The sequence below is a fragment of the Bufo bufo genome, chromosome 5 (genome assembly GCF_905171765.1).
Source record: "Bufo bufo chromosome 5, aBufBuf1.1, whole genome shotgun sequence".
Classification (NCBI taxonomy): Eukaryota; Metazoa; Chordata; class Amphibia; order Anura; family Bufonidae; genus Bufo; species Bufo bufo.
In genome coordinates this window covers 159612371-159636563 of record NC_053393.1, presented here as the reverse complement: position 1 = coordinate 159636563, position 24193 = coordinate 159612371, and the positions used below count along the sequence as shown (strand labels likewise).

The following is a 24193-nucleotide window of genomic DNA, read 5'->3' as shown; positions in this document are numbered from 1 at the left end:
TCCTTGTGGCTGCCCCCATACAGTATAACGTCTCCTTGTGGCTGCCCCCATACAGTATAACGTCTCCTTGTGGCTGCCCCCATACAGTATAACGTCTCCTTGTGGCTGCCCCCATACAGTATAACGTCTCCTTGTGGCTGCCCCCATACAGTATAACGTCTCCTTGTGGCTGCCCCCATACAGTATAACGTCTCCTTGTGGCTGCCCCCATACAGTATAACGTCTCCTTGTGGCTGCCCCCATACAGTATAACGTCTCCTTGTGGCTGCCCCCATACAGTATAACGTCTCCTTGTGGCTGCCGCCATACAGTATAACGTCTCCTTGTGGCTGCCCCCATACAGTATAACGTCTCCTTGTGGCTGCCCCCATACAGTATAACGTCTCCTTGTGGCTGCCCCCATACAGTATAACGTCTCCTTGTGGCTGCCCCCATACAGTATAACGTCTCCTTGTGGCTGCCCCCATACAGTATAACGTCTCCTTGTGGCTGCCCCCATACAGTATAACGTCTCCTTGTGGCTGCCCCCATACAGTATAACGTCTCCTTGTGGCTGCCTCCATACAGTATAACGTCTCCTTGTGGCTGCCCCCATACAGTATAACGTCTCCTTGTGGCTGCCCCCATACAGTATAACGTCTCCTTGTGGCTGCCCCCATACAGTATAACGTCTCCTTGTGGCTGCCCCCATACAGTATAACGTCTCCTTGTGGCTGCCCCCATACAGTATAACGTCTCCTTGTGGCTGCCCCCATACAGTATAACGTCTCCTTGTGGCTGCCCCCATACAGTATAACGTCTCCTTGTGGCTGCCCCCATACAGTATAACGTCTCCTTGTGGCTGCCCCCCATACAGTATAACGTCTCCTTGTGGCTGCCCCCCATACAGTATAACGTCTCCTTGTGGCTGCCCCCCATACAGTATAACGTCTCCTTGTGGCTGCCCCCCATACAGTATAACGTCTCCTTGTGGCTGCCCCCCATACAGTATGTCTCCTTGTGGCTGCCCCCATACAGTATAATATCTCCTTGTGGCTGCCCCCCATACAGTATAACATCTCTTTGTGGCCCCCATTCAGTGTAATGTCTCCTTGGAATGTTATAGTTCTGTTTTTGGGCCTTTTGGTTGGTCAGTGGTCAGAAAATACATGTGTGTGTGTGTGTGTGTGTGTGTGTGTGTATTTTATTGTTAAAATTGGTATCGGTAATTGGTATCGGTGAGTACTTAAATAAAAAGTATCGGTACTCAGTCTTAAAAAAATGGTATCGGGACATCCCTATTTTTAACCCTTCCTATAGCTTTCTAGCAGCATTACAGTTGATAAAAACGTTACCTTTATAAGCAATCGTGGACTTATAAAACTGGCAAAAATCTTCTTAGCAGGATATGCAAATGAGGGCTTACAAGTGCCCTGGGGCGGCGTCAACCTCGTAGGTGCCCAGGCAGCTCTGCCTTATCGTTGCTTCCCCCGCCCATCCTTTCTCTCTGCCCGCCCATCTTTTCCCTCTGCCCGCCCATCCTTTCCCTCTCCCCGCCCATCTTCTTACTTCTTCTCTCATCGAGATCCCGCGCTTGCACGCTGAGTCCGTCGGCCGGCGCATGCGCACTGCGATGTCCATTCCTGGTACGGCATCACAGTAATTAATGCGCATGCGCCGGCTAACGGCGAGTTAGCCGGCACATGCGCATTAATTACTGTGATGCCGTACCAGGAATGGACATCGCAGTGTGCATGCGCCGGCCGACGGACTCAGCGCGCAGGCGCGGGATCTCGGCGAGAGAAGATGATGATGGGCGGGCAGAGGGAAAGGCAGAGCTGCCTGGGCACCTACGAGGTTGACGCCGCCCCTGGGCAATTGCGAGCCCTCATTTGCATATACTACTAAGATGATTTTTGCCAGTTTTATAAGTCCACTATTTCGTATAAAGGTAAAGTTTTTATCAACTGTAATGCTGCATAATTTCACTTTATGGGGCAAGGTGACCAAAAAATTGGTTGTTTTAGCACAGTTTTTTTATTTTTTTTACATCGTTCACCTGAGGGGTTAGGTCATATGACATTTTTATAGAGAAGATCGTTATGGACGTGGCAGTACCTAATATGTATACTTTTTCATATTTATTTAAGTTTTACACAATAATAGCATTTTTGAAACAAAAAAAATGTTTGTGTCTCCACAGTCTGAGAGCCATAGCTTTTTTATTTTTTGACCGATTGTCTTAGGTTCTCATTTTTTGCAGTTTGATTGCTGCTATTTTGAGGGGCATATGCCTTTTTGATCGCTTGGTGTTGCACTTTGTGGTGTTAGGTGACAAAAAAAGTTTTTTTGTATTTTTTTTTCATGGTGTTCATCTGAGGGGTTTGGTCATGTGATATTTTTATAGAGCTAGTTTTTTACAGATGCGGCGATACCTAATATGTATACTTTTTTTTATTTTATTTCACTTTAACACAAGAATAGCAGTTTTGAAGAAAAAAAATATTTTAGTGTCTCCATTGTCTGAGAGTCATATTTTTTTTGGTTTTTTTTTGACCGATTGTCTTAGGTAGGGTCTCATTTTTTGAAGGATGAGGTGACTTTGGTACTATTTTGGGGAGCATACGCCTTTTTGATCGCTTGGTGTTGCAATTTTTGTGATGTAATTTGACAAAAAAATTGCTTTTTTTGGCACTGTTGTTATTTTTTATATTTTTACGATGTTCACCTGAGGGGTTAGGTCATGTGATTTTTTTATAGAGATGGTTGGTGCGGATGCGGCGATACCTAAAGTGAAATAAAAAATAAAAAAACATTAACACAGTAATAGCATTTTTGAAACAAAAAAATGATGTATTAATGTATCCATGTTCTGAGAGCTATAGTTTTATTTATTTTTTGAGCGATTTTCTTATGTAGGGGCTAATTTTTTTTCGGGATGAGGTGGCTATTTTATTGGTGCCATTTTGTCGGACATACGCCTTTTTGATCACTTGGAGTTGCACTTTTTGTGATGTAAGGTGACAAAAATGGCTTTTTTTGACAGTTTTTTATTTCGGTGTTTATCGGACGGGGTCGATCATGTTATATATTTATATAGCTGGTTACGGATGCGGCAATACCAAATATGACTATTTTATAAAAAAAATTCTATATAAAAAAAAAAAAAAATTACCTAATTGGGGAATTAATTTTTTCACATGTGAAACTTTTTTATTTTTATTTTTTTACACACTTTGCGTCCCCCATAAGGTCATACAAGACCTCTGGGGGACATTTACCTTCACTTTTATTTATTTTTTATCTTTAGCACCAGTTGCAGGGGAAATACACCTGACAGCTCCTGCACTCTCCCGACACCCCGGGGGTCACATGACCACCGGGCCGGGACAGGAAGCGCATAGCTCTTCCTGATCTGTAGCCCTCACTGAGCGCTGTGTATGCAGCGATTTAGAAGGCAGGGACACCTGGGAACTGTCCCTGTCTTCTCTCTGGGGTGGCCTGCTGTCACCGACAGCGGGCCCCCTACTTGGCAGCTGCACGATTAGCGTGCAGCTGCCATCTCTGAATGGACGTTCCAGAACATCCATTAAGAGATAAACATCCACCATTAGGACATTTATATCCTATGGGCGGATGTGAAGTGGTTAAGGTTGGTGGAGACCGTTAGATACAAAATGTAGTAGAAGCATCCATCCCACTTTTGGGACCCAAATGCCATCTGACTACACATATAGGACAGGTGGCTGCACGGGGCCCTCTTTACTCAATTTTATGGGAGTTATGGAGCTATTCAAGGCAAAGGCCTCCTTACACTTCAAAAAAAAAAAAAAGAGAACCACATGCAGGCATAGCCAGCTATCCACCTCTGAGTGAGCCATCAGGGGCCCCTGTGTCCTGAAATGTTGGAAGGCTTAAAAGCTGAGCATGTTATACACTATCCTTATAAATAGTGACTGTCACTGAGCCCTAGATTCGACCGAAAATTACCCTGTGGCCTACAAAATGAGTTTTAGGGCAGGATACTGAAGCCCCACAAATGTTTCTCATGATCTGGTTGTGGTTAAATTGGTTGGATAAAAAAACCGGCCCAGCCCAGGATGTAAGTAGTAGTGGTCTTTGACATGCGCTTTATACTCCACCCCATTCTGAACGTAATTATTTAATCTGACCGTATTAATTATTTAATCTGACCGTAATTATAATATGCTACAGAATGCATTTTTAATTTACTTGTACTTTTTCTTCTAGTGCCATGCGTGTGTTGCTTTCAAAACTGCCTCGGCCGTGGATAGTTGATGAGAAGAAGGATGATGGCTACACTGCATTGCACCTGGCAGCACTCAATAATCATGTTGAAGTAGCAGAACTGCTCGTTCATCAGGTATGACTGTCATGTTGTCCAAGCAGTACAAAAGGAACTTTAATTTGATTGTCTCATGAGAACTATAGAGCATATAGACGTTATAGAAGGGGGCGGGGGGTCCTCTGCTCAGGACTCCCCTGGTGAACCCAAACGGAGAGCCACTCTTTGCATGCGTCTCCTGATCTGACGAACTCGAGCAGCGGCAGCTGCTGCTGGGGAAATGCTTGGCTGGCCAGGGATTTCCCTGGTAAGTTCTGTTTGCTGAGAGGCAAGCCCTGTGAGTCTTTTCATTCTGGAACTACGAGAACACAGGTCCACATTTATAAAGACTATTTCATGCTGCACACTAAGCAAACAGATAGTAAATTGCACCGTTTATTAAAGATGCATGCCTGTTAATAAATTTAGCGCATTTTGGACTATCTTAGGCTACATGCACACAAACGTTTGTTTCCGTGTCCGTTCCGTTCAGCTAGAAGTCACATTCTCTATTCCTTGCTATGAGACTCCGATTGAGCTCCCCATAGGAATGAATATAGAAAGTGGCCTCCAATCCACACAAGAGGTTGTGTGGATTGTAAAGTCTGCGTGGCGGTCACATTGTACAGCATAGGACCAGAACAAAGCCGTCTTCTCCTGAATAGTGCTATCGGTAAGAGAACTACCTGCCCTACTTGACCAAAGAGTACAAATGTTAGTGGGTGTGCTTCTCTAAGTAATCGCATGATGTAATTACTTATCTTACCTTTCTAGGGATATTTAGCAAAATGAGCTTACCCATACGCCAGTCTTGATCTCCCTGCACTGATTCACCTAATTTATTAAGAGGCAGATGACTCTTAATAAATGAGACGCATCTCTGCCCTGCCGTGTGCCAGATACTGATGTCTTTGCCAGCAACAAGCTGGAGAAAGTTGGAGTAAATCAGGGAGGCACGCCCCTTCCCCTCCCCTTTGGAAAAGTGCTGTGAAGCTTAAAAAGTAACAAATTATGGTGCATATACAGCGTGGGCCATAATTTGGGACTTTTCTTACATCGTAATAGTGGCGTAATTGGCATAATAACTGTCCCCGAATGTATTTACAAAGACATTCAACTTTGTACCTGAAAATAAAAAAATCCACCGCAACGTTACATGTTGATTGTCTCGCCGATTTTGCTGCGGTTTTGTATTGCAAAGGGTGAAATCCTCTATGGAAACCTCATGCCAATCTCTGCCCAGATTCTATACAGATTTTTTTGTAAAATCTCATTCTGTTATGCTAGTAACAGATGGCATATGGATGTAAAGCTGTGAATTTTCTGCTCACAAATCCGCGGCGTATCTATTGGCATTTTCGTACATAGCGAATAGGAATGTGCATGTCCATCTACAGAAATGTGTGCTCAGCCGATCCTCTGCTCACTGCACAGCAAACAGTATAAATAGCTTTCTGCAGCACTGAGCCCAGATTTACTAATAGTAAGACAGTGTAAACGTAGTCTTAAAGGTAATATTGATGACCTGTCCTATATCCTAGGTCAGTGGTGGCGAACCTATGGCACGGGTGCCAAAGGCGGCACTCAGAGCCCTTTCTGTGGGCACCCACACCCTAGGAAAAGTCTATGGTGTACCAATATGCCTTAGACTTTTCCTGCCATTCATCAGCGCTGGGTGCACTATGAACAGCAGAGGCAGTGCACTGAATGTAGGAAGCTATTATAGCTAAATGATAAACTACATGGAAGATTTACTACTGTATATTGGACTGTAGTATTCAGGGTAAATTGCCGTGTTGGCACTTTGCGATAAATAAGTGGGTTTTGGGTTACAGTTTGGGCACTCAGTCTGTAAAAGGTTCGCCATCACTGTCCTAGGTCATCAATATATGATCAGCTGGGATCCAACACCCAGGACCCCTGCCGATCAGCTGTGAGAGCCGCGGCCTCTTCCTAGACCTTGTGAAATCACGTTTATCGGTCACTTGGCCTAGTTGCAGCTCAGCCCCATTGAAGTGAATGGGGCTGTGCTGCAATACCAAGCACAGCCACTATACTTTGTATGGTGCTGTTCTTGGATAGATGCCGGGAGCAGTCACGGCAGTCGCATAAGATCAAGCAGCGTCCATAACTGAGAAAGTGGAACTATGTAGAGAATGTGGTCATTCAGATGTCATTTTTCTTCCTGGGGTTTTAGTTGTGGTCGGATCCCTATGCCTTTCATCGATCACGTAGACCAGGGGTGCACAACCTGCGGCCCGCGGGCCGCATGCGGCCCCCAGAGCCATGGTTTGCGGCCCCCGCCCTGCTGGGCAGAAACACAGCTGATCCTGCAATCAGCTGTGTTTCTACACAGAGCGCCGCACAGCAGATGGATCACAGGTTTTGCTTGTGCACTGTATCAGGAGCAGAAAGGGTCCCCGGCTATTAGTGAGAGCGGGGAAGCCGAGGAGAAGACAGAAGCGCTTTATTAGCGATTCTGCCTTCTCCTCTATGAGCGCTCTGCAGTGTAGACCCAGCGATCACGTGATCGCTGGGTGTCACGGGAACAGAGGAGCGCTGCCCTGGTACAAAGCCTTCGCAGCAGGCTGGTTTCCCTGTAACTGGGGCTCCTTTGGATGCTCCAGTTACAGTGGAAAAAGTACAAAAAAAAATTCACTTATTGTCTCCCAAAGGTCTTTTACTGACCTCTTGGGGACAAATTATGTGGTAAAAATATATTTTAAAAAAAGTAAAAAAATGATAAAAAAAATTTTGAAAACTAAATAAATAAAAAAAAAAAAAAAAAAAGGAAAAAGTGCTTAATAAAAGAGTGTTCACTGTCCCACCACAGTCTTTTTATGAAAAAGTGCAAAATTATAAAAAGTGACAGTGTCCCCCAAGGTCTTTTTATGACCTCTTGGGGGACATATTATGTAGCAGAAATAAAAAAATAAAAATTCATACATAAAAGAAAAGACACCCACACCAATCAAAACCGTCACCATTACCGCCCCATTCACGTGAAACTTTTCATATTATATAGCAAAATACACAAAATAGAGAACTAATTATAATAATTTATTTAGTTTGCATATTTAAAGAATAAGGATAGTTTGAAAAAATATATACTTTTAAAAAACGTTTTGTACAGTTTCCCCCAAATAAAAATTGTTGCAAAAATAATCTTGGTAGTCCAACAAATAAGATAGTTACAACCATTTGAACCACCACGCGCGCTAAATCACAAAAAAGTGTCTGGTCATTAAGGCCTTTTCGGGCCTGGTCATTCAAGCGTTAACCAATAGGCGCCTTCCCCACTAGCAAGGTAATGTGCTTACTGGTTACTGCAGGACGCCTATAACTGGATTGGCAGGAGATGTGATAACCAGTGAGCTCCGTCCTCTGCAGTGAAGGAAACCGCTGATTTATAAATAGGAGGCAGGATGGAAGGAAATGTCGCCACTTTTCTGGTAAAAATGATTTTTAACAAGTTCCTGCAGCATGGCCTCTGAAATAGAAAATTCATAATTACTTGCTCCACTCCGCTCTGGTCCTCTGCGCTGCCTCCGCTGCCTCCATCTTCCGGTTCCTGCTCTGTTTACACCTGACAGTGCATGGCCATGGTCACTTGCACGGCTCCAGTCAATGACTGGCTTCAGCAGTGACACGCTACTTGTGGCCACATAACCGCCTAAGCCAGTCATTGTCTGGAGTGGTGTATGACCATGTCCATGCACTGCCAGGTGTAAACAGCGGAGGCAGTTCGGAGAGGCGGGGAGCAGGTAAGTATGATGCTGGGTTCACACCTGAGCGTACCGAAGGAGCGCTCTGTATGCGCAATTTTATCGTGCGTTTACAGACGCGGCTCCGGCAACAAGCAACGCCCATTGTCGCGCGTTCCCGGAAGTCTATGTACGGGAACGAGTGACCATACGCCCCAAAGAAGTGTCTGTACTTCTTGGGGCGTAGGGCGTTTTGCAGCGCGTTCATACGCGCTGTAAAACGCTCAGATGAGAACCATGCCCATAGGGGATCATTGGTTCTTGCCTGTTGAGCGTTTTACAGCGCGTAGGAACGCGCTGTAAAACGCTCAGGTGTGAACCCAGCCTAACTCTTCGGTTTCAGGGGCTATGCTGCAGCACGATATTTGGGACAATTACTGGGAACAAGTGTTCATAGGAGCGCTCATATCTTATATCTGGCCGGTATAATCGTGCAGCTGATCAGTTGATAAACAAGGAATCGCTCATTTGTCGGCTGATTTGCATATTTTATCAGGATGAAAGATGTCCGATTATCTGCAGCACGACTGTGGCAGTGATCACTCCTCCCCAGTCACTTTGCACTGGCTTGTGTAATAGGCAGATGAGCGCCGATCAACATTTTTTTAATTTGCGGCCCCCAGACAAGAGCGATGTGACAATGCGGCCCACAGACCAAAAAAGGTTGTGCACCCCTGACGTAGACTGTTTAGCAACACACACAGACAGAGCAAAGTTGTGCGCCATTAATATGAAAATGTTCCCTAGTGTGGTATTTGCTGTGTTTGGTGCTAAACCAGTTGGTATACAAAGCATAGAATTTTAGGCAGAATGAGGGAGATTTATCAAAATTGGTGAAAAATAGAACTGGCTTAGTTGCCCCTAGCAACCAGTCAGATTCCACCTTTCATTTTTCATTGCTCCTTTGGAAAATTAAAGGATCAATCTGTTTGGTTGCTATGGGCAACTAAATCGGTTTTCCTTTGCAGTTTTAATAAATGTCAATGTTCCTACTGATCTCACACAACATTGTTCTTTCCTTCCAGGGCAGTGCAAACTTGGACATCCAAAACGTGAACCAGCAGACGGCTCTGCATCTGGCTGTGGAACGTCAGCATACACAGATTGTCAGGGTACGATGATGCTGCTGCTATTAGTGTTCAATCATTTTTTTTATTAAAATTCAGAATACCTAATTTTTCTTTACTGCACAGTTCTTTAGTGATCCGTAGCCCGGAGCATCTAATCACTTGCTTTGTTGTTGTTGTGAGTGGCTGGCCATATCTTTATATTAACAGCAACTGTTCATATTTTAGTTTGGTTCCACCATACCGTTACCAGGTATGGCTTAGAAACTGTGTCTCCTGTCCATCTGGTGTTTCTTCAATGGGCAGATAGAATACATGGGCACATGCCCCGTATTCTGGTGCTCCCATTATGTCTATCTGTTTACAGGAGGGACAGTCTGCACATTTTAAACCACATGTGTCAAAAAACTGCAGAAAAATTTCAGTAAAGACCAATTGAAAACATGTTTTTTAGCCCAAAATAACTAAAATGCCATAAAAACGGCAGTTTTCCTTCCTGTTCCTGTGTGTAGTGGAGGGGTGGCAGTGGGAATCTACAAGATCACAGCCTGGTACGGTCATCTCTCCCCTGTACAGCCTACAGTGACCTCATGTTATAACTCCCTTTAGCAATCATGGAGAATTATTTACCACGTGGTAATCATGTGGTAAATGATAATATGAGCAGTCATGAAGGGTTTGTGTTTGTTAAAAGTGTGCCCTACCAGTGAAAAGGTTTAGGGCAAGAGCGGAGTGTTTACAGCGATCAGAGGGCTCCCAAACAGTTCAAGGCTCTTTTCACATTACATTTTGTGAACATGTTTGACTTATGTACAGGAAACGTGGCCATAGGCCCCCTCTTTAAAGGTCTGTCTGGTTTTGGATATTGATGATCTATCCTCAGGCCCGACTCCCAGCACCCCCACCAGTCAGCTGCTTGAAGAGATCACCACACTGGTATAGGGTTGTCACAATACTAAAATTTCGATTCAATTTCAATACCATAAAAAAGTATTGCAATACTCGACACCATGCGAAAAAAATAAAACACCAAAAAAAGCCACGTGCATTTTAGGGAATGTCCGGCCCATAATCCAACAGTCCTATCCTATTTTTTGGGGGGGACCAGGTGACTAAAAAATAGCGAATCCCGCAGTTTTTATTTGTTTCACCCTAATAGAGCTTCACACTGTTCCTGCTGCCCTGTGCATAGTGCACACAGCAGCAGGGAGCGGACTATGGCAGCCAGGACTTCAGTAGCGTGCTGGGGCTCCGATCGGAACTGCACCACCAATGAGAAGCAGGCGACCCTGTGGCCACTGCCACCAATGAGTTAATACAGGGGGGTTTGGGGGGGGGGCGCACTGTGCCACCAACGTTTTTAATACTGGGGGGGCGCACTGCGCCACCAATGAAGATAACTTACGTTAAGTACAATAAAGGAGGCAGGTGCCGGCAGCAGAATCTCATAGCCGGCACCCGACCTCTATGACAGGGAGCTACGATCATCGGTGGTTAACCCCCTCAGGTCCCGCCTCCTGTATTTGTGTTATTGGTTTAGTTATCTTCATTGGTGGCTCAGTGGCCACAGCCCCTTCCCTCCTCTTCCCCTCTCACTTCTCATTGGTGGCAGCAGCGGCACAGAGCCTGAGCTGCTGAGGAAACATGAGAGCAGCGCGTGCCATGTTCTGTGATACTAGGCTGCGGATGCTAAAATAGTGTCCTTTTGGTCTCCATCAGTGTAGCATGTATACAAATACATATACCACACACTACTAGGTGACTTTTTTCATGTAATGCCCCTTTAAAGAATTTTTTATTTACAGTGATGGCTATATATGTGCAGTCATCAAGGCAACACCCTACATTATTGTTACATAGGTTTTAATATGTTTTGACTAGCTGGTCACTATGTAGTTAAAACTAAGGCTACTTTCACACTCACGTTTGGTGCGGATCCGTCATGGATCTGCACAGACGGATCCGCACCAATAATACAACCGCATGTATCCATTCAGAACGGATCCGCTTGTGTTATCTTTAACATAGCCAAGACGGATCTGTCTTGAACACCATTGAAAGTCAATGGAGGACAGATCCGTTTTCTATTGTGCCATATTGTGTCAGTGAAAACGGATCCGTCCCCATTGACTTACATTGTGTGTCAGGACGGATCCGTTTGCCTCTGCATAGTCAGTTGGACACCAAAACGCTGCAGGCAGTGTTTTGGTGTCCGCCTCCAGGGCAGAATGGAGACGGAACGGAGGCAAACTGATGCATTCTGAGCGGATCCTTTTCCATTCAGAATGCATTAGGGCAAAACTGACCCGTTTTGGACCGCTTGTGAGAGCCATGAACGGATCTCACAAACGGAAACCAAAACGCCAGTGAGAAAGTAGCCCTATTTAGATTAATTTTTATTCTTTTATTGTTTAAGTTGTTAGTCCGTGCAGAGGCCAAACTGGATATTCAAGATAAAGATGGGGACACTCCTCTTCATGAAGCCCTCAGGCACCATACTTTGTCTCAGTTACGCCAGCTGCAAGACATGCAGGATGTAGGCAAGGTGGACACTACATGGGAACCATCAAAGAACACTGTAAGTACCTCCAGGCATTTCACTGGTGTTTGTAGAATACTTTAGGTGATTTGATGGCCTTTTTTTTTTTTCCTTTGCTTCCATCATCTCGCCCTGGATGTGAAGTACTGAGATGTTTCTTGTCATAGATGAATGAATGCGTTTTATATAATGTGAAATATCAACCGAACAAGTGTAGCCACTTTTGTGATGGCAGCAGGACATTTCTTGGGCGAAAGTTGAGTTTCACTAATCATTTCTTGAAGACTCTACCAGTATGTGTACACTTTTTCAGCTTATCATGGGACTTGGAACTCAAGGTGGAGAGAAGAAGAGTGCAGCATCCATAGCCTGCTTCCTCGCTGCTAACGGAGCTGACCTCACCATGCGCAATAAAAAAGGCCAGTCTCCTCTCGATCTGTGTCCGGACCCCAGCCTCTGCAAAGCCCTAGCTAAATGCCACAAGGAGAAATCAAGGTACTATTCAGTTTGTTTTTCGGATGTTACTTCATGTTGCGTCTATCCAAGTTTGTTGCATCAGAAATGTGACGCATAAGGAATCTGTGTGGCGTGGCAGGGATCTGCTGTGCTCTTTGCCATGTTTTATGCACTGCATCACATTGAAACCAGACACACTTCTTTCTGTTCCACCGATAGTCATGATGACCCGTTAATGCCATATAAAGATAGTCACAGTCACTTCAGAGATGTAGTGGCCATACTGTCCAGCCCGGAAGAGGCCAACAGATACAGTAGCTTTTGCCTCAGTTACAGGTACAGGTCTCTATTAGGATAACACATGTAGACACTGAGATTTTTGCCCATTATTGTAGGCAAAACTGCTCCAGTTCCTTCGAGATGGATATGTTGTATTGGATTACAGCGGTCTCAAGTCATGCCACAGATTCTCCGTTGGATTTGGCTTTGACTAGGCCATTCCTAGACATATAAACGTTTCCTCTTAAATCATTCCAGTGTAGATTTAGGTTTAGGGTCATTGTCCTGCTGGAAGGTGAACCTCTTACTAGTCCTTAATCTCTTGCCAGGCTGACAGGTTTTCCTAAAAAATTGCCCCGTATTTATCTTTCCCTCCATCCTGGCCAGTATTCCAGCCCTGCCAATGAAAAGCATCCCCACTGCATGATGATGCTACCACCACCACACTTCACTGTGGGAATTGTGTCCTTGGGGTGACGTGAAGTGTTGGGTTTGCGCCACAAATAGGAGTCTTTCACATGCCAGTCTTAGTAAAAACCCAACTGGAGGAAGTTCTCACCAATCATCGAGAGGTGTGTGCCTATTAATAAATTTGTTGCAGCTTTCTGTCCATGCACCAGAAATTGAAATATGTCCTTTGCACTGAATTTTGCGACTTTTTTTTTGCCAACAACTTGGTGTAAAGTTTTGATACATGACCACCAAAGTGTTTCTCGTGATTGCCAACAAAAAGTAAAATTTTTGTCTCATCTGACCAGAGGGCGTTCTTCTAAGTGTTTTGAGAGTCTGCCACGTTGTATGTTTTTCTATAAGCCATGGCTTTTCTCTAGCCAGTCTATCATAAAGCCCCACTCTGTGGAGTTTACAGTGATCCTGTGGACAGACACTTCAGTCCCTGCTGTAGATCTTTGGAGCTCTTTCCATATTATCTCTGATTAAGGCTACATTCACACGAAGGTATTTGGTTTCCGTGTCCGTTCCGTTTTGTTTGTGGATAGGATGCGGGCCTATTAATTTCAATGGGTCCGCAAAAAATGCGGAAAGCACATATTGTCAGTATGTCCGTTCCATTGCCCCGAAAAAAATAAAAATAAATAGAATATGTCCTATTCTTCTCCATTTTAGGCATTTACAATGGATCCGCAATAAAAACGGATGGAATACAGATGTCATCTGTTTTTTATTTGCGGATCGCAAAACACATACGGTCGTGTGCATGTATCCTAAAGGGGTTTTCTGAGACTCTGATATTGATCGGCAGGGCTCCAACTTCCTGGGACCCTGTCGGTCAGCTATTTGAGGAGGCCCATTTGATAGTGGCTGTGCTTGGTATTGTTGCTCAGCCCCTTTCACTTGAATGCGACTGAGCTGCGCCTAAGCCATGTGACTGATAAAGGTGATGTCACTGCCCTAGGCAGAGGCCATGTTGTTGGTGCTGGGAGTTGGACCACCGCTGATCTGATATTGATGACCTATCTTGAAGATATCAGAATCTCGGAAAAACTCTTCAATCAGAGATTCAACAAAGGCACCAATGATAACAATAAATATAAAAATCTCTGAAACCCCTTTAATTCCATGGTCTGTGGGCTTTGGTGGGCTGCCTTCTCAATGATTTGTTGTAAACCACTGACAAAGTGTGGATGCCAACTTTGTTCTGTTACAGATACATTTTAGTGAATAGGTCACTGGCTATCATAAATTTTTAATTCCACGCAGTTATAAAAGTATTCAGATCCAGGTGCTGGTTTGAAAACTGTAGAATATGTTTCATGATACAACCCCTATCATTTATTTCTATTATACAGTTCCCACAGAAGTAGCTCTAGGAACTGCATCCCATTACCACTCCAGATAACCACCCGCAGTGTCTTCTGTGCAGTTTTTATTGTGTTTTGTTTTCCTATTGAATTCAGTGAAAGAAAAATGATCCATTTCCAGGGGGAAGACATTAATGTGTGAATTTGACTTTTAAATATCAAGTCTGCTTTAGTGGAAAACCTTTTTGCTCAGAAAATGATACCCGAAAGAACAACATAACATTGAAAAAAAACTAAAGTTCCAAGACCAGTAAATAGGGTTTTTAGGATAAGAAGGTTCCATAAAACTTAGATTTTCTAACCTACCTTTTATCCTTGTCTAGTGGTCAAGTAGGATCTCACAGTCCATCTATGGTTAATAATGACTCGGAGACCCTGGAAGAATGCATGGTGTGTTCTGATTTGAAACGAGATACATTATTTGGTCCATGTGGCCATGTAGCAACCTGTTCATTATGTTCTCCACGAGTGAAGAAATGCCTCATTTGCAAAGATCAAGTACAGTCTAGAACTAAGGTAAATAAAAAGCATCTCTCAATGTCCTATACTTACTTATCCCCATCTGATATAAAGCCTGTGGTCCCGTTCCAAAAGATAGATGACTACACGTGTCCATTTTGTTGCCAAGCATAAGAGTTACAGAAATGTATTTGTAGGTTCCCTATGTTCTTAAAGGAATCCCAATTTTGTGAAAATTCTATTTGACTCCTTCCTGTAATACGACGTAACTGTCCATCAAGATTGGGAGTGATTTACCGCATCACCACTTTCCGTTACATCGCGTAGACGGTGCGGGCTCAGTATCCACAGTGGGGGCCAGCTATAATACAGCCAGGCTCCTACTGCAACAGCAGAGATTGAAGAACACTACAAGCCCTGTCATGTAATCATAAGCTGTGGTGGTCAGTCGCAACCATGGCATCTAAATGGTTAGACAGTGCTCCCTCTGTCACTTCATCAGCTGAAACACAATCACGGGGTGACAATCAGTTGGTCCCAACAGTGGCCCTAGCTCTGCCATCTTACTACATGAGACTGATAGCTTTACGCTGACAGGCATAACAAACTCATGTAGAGATACACAGATCGTAGCACTTTCGTTCACTTGAAAGGGACGAGCAGTTGTAATTACAGCACTGCTACAAGTTAGATGGTGAAGAGGCTGCAGCGCTTAAACGGTAAAGATGTCGCGGCCTCTTCAAACAACTGATCGGTGGGGGTGACGGAAGTTGGACCCCGACTATCTGATATTAGTGACCTATCCTGAGGCCAGGTCATCAATATACTAGCTGTGCATGACCCCTTTAAGTAGTTTTCCAATGTTGCCTTTTGTCTCTGTATATCTGGTAAGGTTCCTAGGTTTTCTGGTAGGTGTATACATATCTGTTTTTTCTCTTTTACAGATAGAGGAATGTGTTGTGTGCTCGGACAAAAAAGCAGCTGTACTCTTTCAGCCATGTGGACATATGTGTGCCTGTGAAAGTAAGTGTGATCTCTGTGCTACCATGTCGTACATATGTCTGCAGTCTTTGTAATAAACTATGCATTTTAGTAAGCGTCAGATGTCCTCGTACATAACTGGTTATATGGCGTAATAAATAACAGCTGTACTGAAAGCTGGATATGCATTAAGCTAATGTTTATATCAGCCGTGGATGTACTTTCACATCCAATTTTAGGTTGCTGACATACGTGTCCTCACTATTCAAGTTCTCTGTGACCTTGGCAATGCATTGCTAAAATACTATCCTCTCCATAACGTAAACCCTTTTCCCAAATGACAGATGCTCTCAGAAACTTCTGTGTGGTCACGATGAGCCGCTCTTCAAAGTTCTGCCCGTTGTGACTACCGTAAATTTATGGCCAGTCACACACCGCCATTTTAATGCTGTCTCACTGCTTTGTCCACTTACCTCTGTAATTACTTCTTGTTTTTTCTTTTTCTTTCTAGACTGTGCAAGCCTTATGAAGAAGTGTGTTCAGTGTCGTGCTCTGGTTGAACGAAGAGTGCCTTTTGCTATATGTTGTAGTGGGAAGGGTGCAGAAGATGTCACTGATGACATTGGTAAGAAGGATAGGAAAGTGATGATATAACAACACTACCGGAAAAACAAACCAAAAAAAAAAAACGGAACAATATATTTAGATACAGAATTGTAGTTGGTCTATAATTCTTGCTGGGTGTGAATTGGCTCTGCCCAAGATTACAAGAATATGACTGCTTTCTTCCAGAAACAGCGCCACACCTGTCCTCAGGTTCTGCCTGATACTGCAGCTCAACCCCATTCACTTGAATAGATCTGAGTGGCAATACAAGACACAACCTATGAACAGGTGTGGTGCTGTTTCTGGTAGGAAGCCACCATATTGTCTAATCCTGGACCGCCCATTTAACACTGCATTATAGCATCTGACAGTAGTTTACATCAGGAGATTTCCAGGACGTATAGGCATGCAGTGACAGGTTCTTTTGCCTAAGCAGAGCAGGCTTTGCTATGCCGTTCATAACAAGATTCCTTGACATACTGGGCTGACCAATGCCAAATAGACACTGTTTTGATGTCTGTCAGGTGAACATGGCAGTATGGATAGGTTCAGCACATGCACTGGAAGCTTTCTCAGTGCAGACACAGAATGTACAGTGTGGTGTGAACATGCCTTAATGGGCCTATATATTGACTACCTATCCTCAGGCTCAGGTCATCAATATCTGATCGGCTGGGGTCCGACACCCAGCAACCCCACCGCTTAACTGTTTGAAGAGCAGGTGGCACTCTGTGTGAGTGCTGCTTCCTCTTAACTACACTACGCAGTGGTGCTGCTCTTCTGAGACAACAGACAGTGTAATGAAGAGGAAATAGTGCTTGCATGGAGCGCCGCCTCTTCCTCAAACAACTGATCGCCGGGTGTCTGACCCTCACCCATCCTGAGGATAAGTCATTAATATAAAACCCCTTTAAGAAGGTTACACTATACTCCAAAAAAAAAAAAACTAAACGATATACATACTGAGGTTGGCTGCCTATTATGTTATATTGCCTGTTGTAATTATTCATTACAGAGGTGTATAGACACCACAATGGAGTTGCCCAAACCAAACATGTTTGCTTTGCATGTTTAACAACCATTTTTAATGATTGCCTTCAGTATTTAGTGGTAAAGGGTGACCCGAATATGAAAAGTGCTCCTCGAGTCCTTATTTTAATTGGTTTTCTTTAAACACGTAACTACTTGGAATTCCATAGAAAATATAGTGAAATTGGTTTCTGAAGTCATTGCCTGTGAGCAGAAGCCAAATATTCTAATGAAATGCTATGTAGTAAATATCCCATTTACAGACTTTAGACCATAGATTAGAATTCCTTCAGCAGTGGTGCAGTAGATTCAGATTAATCATGCATCCAACAGAGGAACAAGCACCAACAGAAGAAGACCCTTGTGCATCAATAGTCTATGCCGGGGGTCAGCAACCTCCAGCAGCGTTGAAACTACAACTCCCAGCATTGCCAAGCAAGTGTGCATGCTGAGAGTCATAGTTTCGCCACAGCTAGAGTGCTAGGGCTGCTGGTTTATGGGCTTTTAAATTCCAACTATTGATTTAATTGTACAGCACAGCATGGTATGTCTGCCCCCGAACTTAGCTGGCTGAAACTAGTTGCGATGTCACTGCAGCTTACCTGGCAGTGAGTGGTGATGTCGCAGCACGTTACCTGTCTGAAACTCTTTTGTTATATCACACTAAGGTGCACCTGTGTTGTCACAATAGGATCTTTGTCCATAACAGTTCTGATGTCAGTAGTTACCTGATTAAAATGTATTTGTGTAGCTTGAGAAAATCACTCTTGTGATGTCACAGCAACTTATCCAACAGAATCACACTTGTAATGTCACAGCAGCTTACCTGATGGAATCACACTTGTAATGTCACAGCTGCTTACCTGATGGAATCACACTTGCGATGTCACAGCAGCTTACCTGATGGAATCACACTTGCGATGTCACAGCAGCTTACCTGATGGAATCACACTTGTGATGTCACATCAGCTTACCTGATGGAATCACACTTGTGATGTCACATCAGCTTACCTGATGGAATCACACTTGTGATGTCACATCAGCTTACCTGTTGGAATCACACTTGTGATGTCACATCAGCTTACCTGATGGAATCACACTTGTGATGTCACATCAGCTTACCTGATGGAATCACACTTGTAATGTCACAGCAGCTTACCTGATGGAATCACACTTGTGATGTCACAGCAACTTATCCAACAGAATCACATTTGCAATGTCACAGCAGCTTACCTGATGGAATCACACTTGTAATGTCACAGCAGCTTACCTGATGGAATCACACTTGTAATGTCACAGCAGCTTACCTGATGGAATCACACTTGTGATGTCACATCAGCTTACCTGATGGAATCACACTTGTGATGTCACATCAGCTTACCTGATGGAATCACACTTGTGATGTCACATCAGCTTACCTGATGGAATCACACTTGTGATGTCACGACAGCTTACCTTTTGGAATCACACTTGTGATGTCACGGCAGCTTACCTGATGGAATCACACTTGTAATGTCACAGCAGCTTACCTGATGGAATCACACTTGTGATGTCACGGCAGCTTACCTGTTGGAATCACACTTGTAATGTCACGGCAGCTTACCTGATGGAATCACACTTGTGATGTCACGGCAGCTTACCTGATGGAATCACACTTGTGATGTCACGGCAGCTTACCTGTTGGAATCACACTTGTGATGTCACGGCAGCTTACCTGTTGGAATCACACTTGTGATATGACAGCTACTGACTGACTAAAACCCCTTTGTGAAGGCCAAGCAACTAAGGGTAGTTTCACACTAGCGGCAGGACGGATACCACAGGCTGTTCACCCTGTCGGATCTGTCCTGCCGCTATTTCGCCGCTCCGTCCCCATTGACTATAATAGGGGCGGGGACGGAGCTCCGGCGCAGAATGGCAATGTGCGGTTAGAGGCCGCCGGACTAAAAAGTCGGACATGCAGTACTTTTAGTCCGGCGGCCTTTCGACGTGCTGCGCCGGAGCTCCACCCCGTCCCCATTATAGTCAATGGGGACGGAGCGGCGAAATAGCGGCAGGACGGATCCGACAGAGTGAACAGCCTGTGGTATCCGTCTTGCCATTAGTGTGAAAGTAGCCTTATTTGACTGAAACACTTGTGAAACAGCAACAAAAAAAACGCTCTCCAAGAGCTTTATATGGCCCTTGTGATTTTCACCTGCAATTTTCTAGACAATGAAGTGCTAGCCATAGACTGCCTCTTTAATGGCTCTCCAGAAATATCTTACTTTTATAAAACTCCACTTTTACTTATCAAACACATGTAAGAAGGAACCTCTAGCTCTTTACATGTGATCTAGGCAGTATGAACCACTAATAGATTTTCAGTGTAGACGGGGCACCTGTGCAAATGCACAGGTTGCATATATGTTATGTCCAGCTGTTATGTAAAAAGAGAAATGTCCAGTGCTAAAAATGTTATATTATGGAATTGCAGTACAAGCAGTTATTGGATGCTTTCAGAGAAGTGGCTATACATGTGAAATTTAAATTTTATGTAATATATTTTCAGATCAAAATAATCCTTGTTTGCTTGTAATTGTTGCTTTCTGATAGTTATTTGCTGTTTTATTTTGCAGCAGGGGGAAACATCCCAGCTTTACAGAAGGATAAGGACAATACTAATGTCAATGCAGATGTGCAGAAGCTGCAGCAACAGCTTCAAGATATAAAAGAGCAGGTAAAGTGGATTTAACATACTGAACCACATGTGCAGTACAACCATTTTACAGACTAACCCGCGGAAAGTGCGGGATGTACACCTCTGGTATTCTTAATTTTACCGATATGGCTGTGTGAATGTCAACACAAAAGTTGTTTTAGAGTTGTTTAGTAGTAAGACATAACAAACACTATATAAATTTGGTATAACTGTAATCATATTTACTCACACAATAAAGTTATGTCTTTTTTACTGCATAGTGAATGCTGTAAAAAAAAAAAGGTGGAATTGCAAGATTTTTTCATTCAACCTTACAAATATTTTTTGGGTTTCTTGATACATTATATGGAACAGAAAAATGGTGGCATAAAAAAAAAAAAATCAACTAGTCCTGCAAAACACTAGTCCCCATACAGCTATGTCAGCAGAAATCGTTATGGAATGCGAGACTGAACACAGTGGCTGAAGTGTTGCATATGGACTATAACCCAAGCGTGTGCCTTATAATCAGTACATATTTGGCACTTTAAAAGGGTTCTGCAGTTTGTTTAAACTGATGATCTATCCTCTGGATAGATCATCAGCATCTTATCAGCCGGGGTCTGACACCCGGGAGGTCGACGTGGCCTTCTCACTGTTTACCGCTGGCCCAGTGACATCACGACTAGTATCAATTGGCCTGGGCGGGGCTAAACTCTGTTCACTTGAATGGAGCTTAGCCCAGGCCAGTTGATACTAGTCGTGAGGTCACTGGGCCTGCGGTAAACAGTGAGAAGGCTGCGGCGCTGCGGGAGCACCGCTGCCTTCTCAAACAGCTGATTGGCGGGGGTCCCGGGTGTCGGACCCCCGCCGGTCAGATGCTGATGATCTATCCAGATGATAGATCATCACTTTAAACAAAGTGCAGAACACCTTTAACTTCTAGGCTTGGCTTTGGGTAGATGTTGAAAAAATAAATAACATTTTAAAAAAAGACAGTGAGTTAGATATTATTGTAATGTAAAATCTTTGTACTTTTCTTGAGCTTTGTTGTAACTTGAGCCCCCAACAAGAATAAAAATTCGTTTACTCACCTCTATTATTTCCTATTCATTTAGTTGCAACCCATTCTGCAGCGCTGTATGCAAAGTTGACAAATTATACATTTGATTCATGATAAATTCTATTTGTCAGCCAATGATATACATTGAAATGCATCTGTTTCCTTTACAATAGACCATGTGTCCTGTCTGTCTGGATCGGCTCAAGAATATGATCTTCATGTGTGGACATGGAACCTGTCAGCTCTGCGGCGATCGGATGAGTGAATGCCCCATTTGTCGGAAGGCCATTGAACGAAGAATCTTATTGTACTAGTCCCACAATTGCTTGTTTTTGTAGTATTTGCTTTCTGTACATAATTTTTAGTACTCTGGGGTTATTAGCGCAAGCTGCATTTGCTGTTGATTGGTTTGCTGCAGATGGGTATGCTTGATCTTGCCACCTTATATTCTTAGACATTTCTGTGTACTGTGTTTTATCTGCAAAGCACTTGTATTTTTCTGTGCTATTTAATACTGGAAAAAAAATTATTCAAATCGCACTGGTTTAGTGTGGTTGGTAATAAAGCAGTGGCAAGAGCAACTATACTTTTTATAGTGCAAAAACTTATTATTATTATTATTTTTATTTATTTTTTTAACGGTTGGTCATGTGCACAATTAGCGGACATTGTCCCACAAGTGCCCAGAAATTGAAATGCTTAGTAGTAGGCCTGCTGGTGGTCCTTGGACCAGAGATTGTATTTGCTGCATTAGAGCTTTATTTTCATTAAAGGAAGTAATAGAATTTCTTTTATTCATTTACAGATACAGTATGTCATGTTAGGAGAGAGAATCTGAGATGTTGTGCAGAAGGCAGAACAAAGAAGCTAACTTGATGTCTTTTCTGATACTGAATAATAATGAATGTAAACCTTACAAGTGCCCCAAACCACCACGCTCAGTACACTACCAGTGTGTCTGCTGGATTTTGATCACTGGACACCATTATTATTTTTTTTCCATTTTGCTTTTTTTTTTCAGTTTTATGTTAGAATATATTTATGGTAAGTGATCCTTTAATGTTCCGGAAGAAGTTCTCCCACTAAGGATTTGTTCCTCCACAACTCCTGTGTCATTTTGTATATGTAGGTGAGCAGCACATCTAGTGGGGCCAAGTTTGCCTCTTGAGCAGTGACTTGGCAGTTTGCTTTTTGTGCTGGAGATGCATACTGGTCAACACAAGACAGACTGGATGGACAATTTTGCTTTGTAATTTTGAAGAACCTTTTGTCATTCATTGATTAGTTCTTATAATAGTGTATGTGCATATATAATCGCCGGTAGAGACCTAATCTGAATGCTTAATCTAAATATGTTTTAAAAGGAAAAGTATTTTTTTCACAGCTCCTGTCTCTTATAAGTAACATGGTTGAAAAGGCATATATGGTGCAGCAACGTTCTAGCTATATGTTTGGGCACAGATCTGAATGGGCCTCTAGCTTTATACATGTCAAGGCGTCATGCAACCAGAATTTGTGGGTTATTTCCTGATATATTTACATTTAAAGCAATTGTAGGTTATTTTATCACAGAGTTATAAAGATTTTATACCTATTTACATGTCGACCTAACCTCACCTGTATTTTAGGGCTTAGAAGTGCATGTGCACTGCCATCAACAACCTCCGGCACTCCAGCTGTTCTGAAACTACATCTCTCAGAATCCTCTTTTCACTTCTGTGGGCGTTACAAGAACAGCCAAGTAAGTGTGCATGCTGGGAGTTGTGGTGTCACAGCAGCTGGAGTGCCGAAGGATGCTGATTCCTGTTGTAGGTCATCCATACTGAACATGTGGGTCTGAACTCCAAGTCCCAAACCCTGTATCACAGTAAAAGGAGCTTCGTGCTCCTTAAAGTCATGCACCCCCCTATTTTTCCTTACACAGACACCATGGCTCCCTCCATAAGACAGCTGTGCTGAACACTGCATCTTGTCCTGTGTAAGTGAGAAAGCACAGGTTCAGCCATATGTACAGGGATGAAGGGGAAGCTTAACTCACAGGAGCGACATGGCCCTTTCTGTGTGATGGCTGGCAGGGAGCACTGAACCCCCGGGCAGGAGGTTACTGTGCTGTCTGTGTGATTGCCACTGTCACACAGACCGAAGCAAAGTTGTTCTGTCCGAGGATGACTAGCTCCGCCTCTGCTCGCCCTCAATGAGCAGAGCATAGAGATAGGCAGGGCCCGGGCATAATAACTAAGCAGCGCTGCGCTCACAGCAGGCAGTCATGACTGTGTCAGAGGGCCCACCGGAGAGTGCCCTGGTGGGCCAGTCCAACACTGATTTAAAGGGATTATATATGAAAGTAATAATGTTCGAAAATTAACCCACACACAAACATGTACTCACCGTCCAAAGCAATTTTCACACTCCAAATGTTATACACTGTAATTAAAGAGAACCTGTCACCATGACATATAGTGCAATGTGTAGGCAGCATGTTATAGAGCAGGAGGAGCTGAGCAGATTGATGTATAGTTTTATGGGGGAAAGATTCAGTATAAATTGGATTAATTTATATCTCTGCTTCTTCCAGTTTAGTACCACCTCCATCAACAGATGTCCATACACAAGGCAGTGACTGATACTCTCTGTGTAAGCGTGTATACATAGATAGCCGTCAGTCACTGATAACATCTCCCCTGTGTACTGAGAACTGTCCACTGGGGAGAATGTATGAACTCCAATTTTTACAGAATCTTTTCCCATGAAGCTACATAACAATCTGCTCTGCTCCTCCTGCTCTATAACCTGCTGCCTGCAGATTACACTGCATTTTGCAGTGACAGATCCTCTTAAAAGGAATGCAACCTAGAAATGAGCAATTGGTTCTCCTCCAAATGGACTCTGCAATCTCCTAAAATAGGCAGTTTTGTAGATATCTGGCATGGAATCCTAGATTATTTCTTTCTTAGGTCTCTTTTAGAGTCACTACACACAGATTTGCACTGGGATTTTTTGGGGGCTGTAAAAATGCAAGAATATACGCACGCGTTTTATGTTTGCTTGGCCGCCCACATTTTTTGCTGCATTTTTTTTTTTACTAGACTGTGTGTGTGTCCACTAGCATTTTCTTCATGCTATTTA

General features: G+C 43.5%; 1 protein-coding gene across 3 annotated transcripts in view; it reads left to right on the top strand.

The window, feature by feature from the left end:
• The window catches only part of MIB1 (MIB E3 ubiquitin protein ligase 1), a 122452-nt gene extending 99858 nt beyond the window's left edge, over positions 1-22594 (top strand). The window contains exons 13-23 of one of the 3 annotated variants that reach the window (XR_005779299.1): positions 4231-4363; positions 9114-9200; positions 11572-11733; positions 12008-12189; positions 14573-14765; positions 15653-15731; positions 16201-16314; positions 19943-20043; positions 21241-21374; positions 21873-22111; positions 22197-22594. Coding sequence is in view for 2 of the 3 variants with exons in the window: in XM_040434024.1 (XP_040289958.1) it covers positions 4231-4363; positions 9114-9200; positions 11572-11733; positions 12008-12189; positions 14573-14765; positions 15653-15731; positions 16201-16314; positions 19943-20043; positions 21241-21374; positions 21873-21891 (1204 nt within the window). In the remaining variant the exon portion in view is untranslated. Of the gene's footprint in view, positions 1-4230; positions 4364-9113; positions 9201-11571; positions 11734-12007; positions 12190-14572; positions 14766-15652; positions 15732-16200; positions 16315-19942; positions 20044-21240 lie in introns of all 3 variants that reach the window. The other 2 variants (XM_040434024.1, XM_040434025.1) reach the window with 2 other exon arrangements.
• The last annotated feature ends 1599 nt before the right edge of the window (positions 22595-24193 follow it).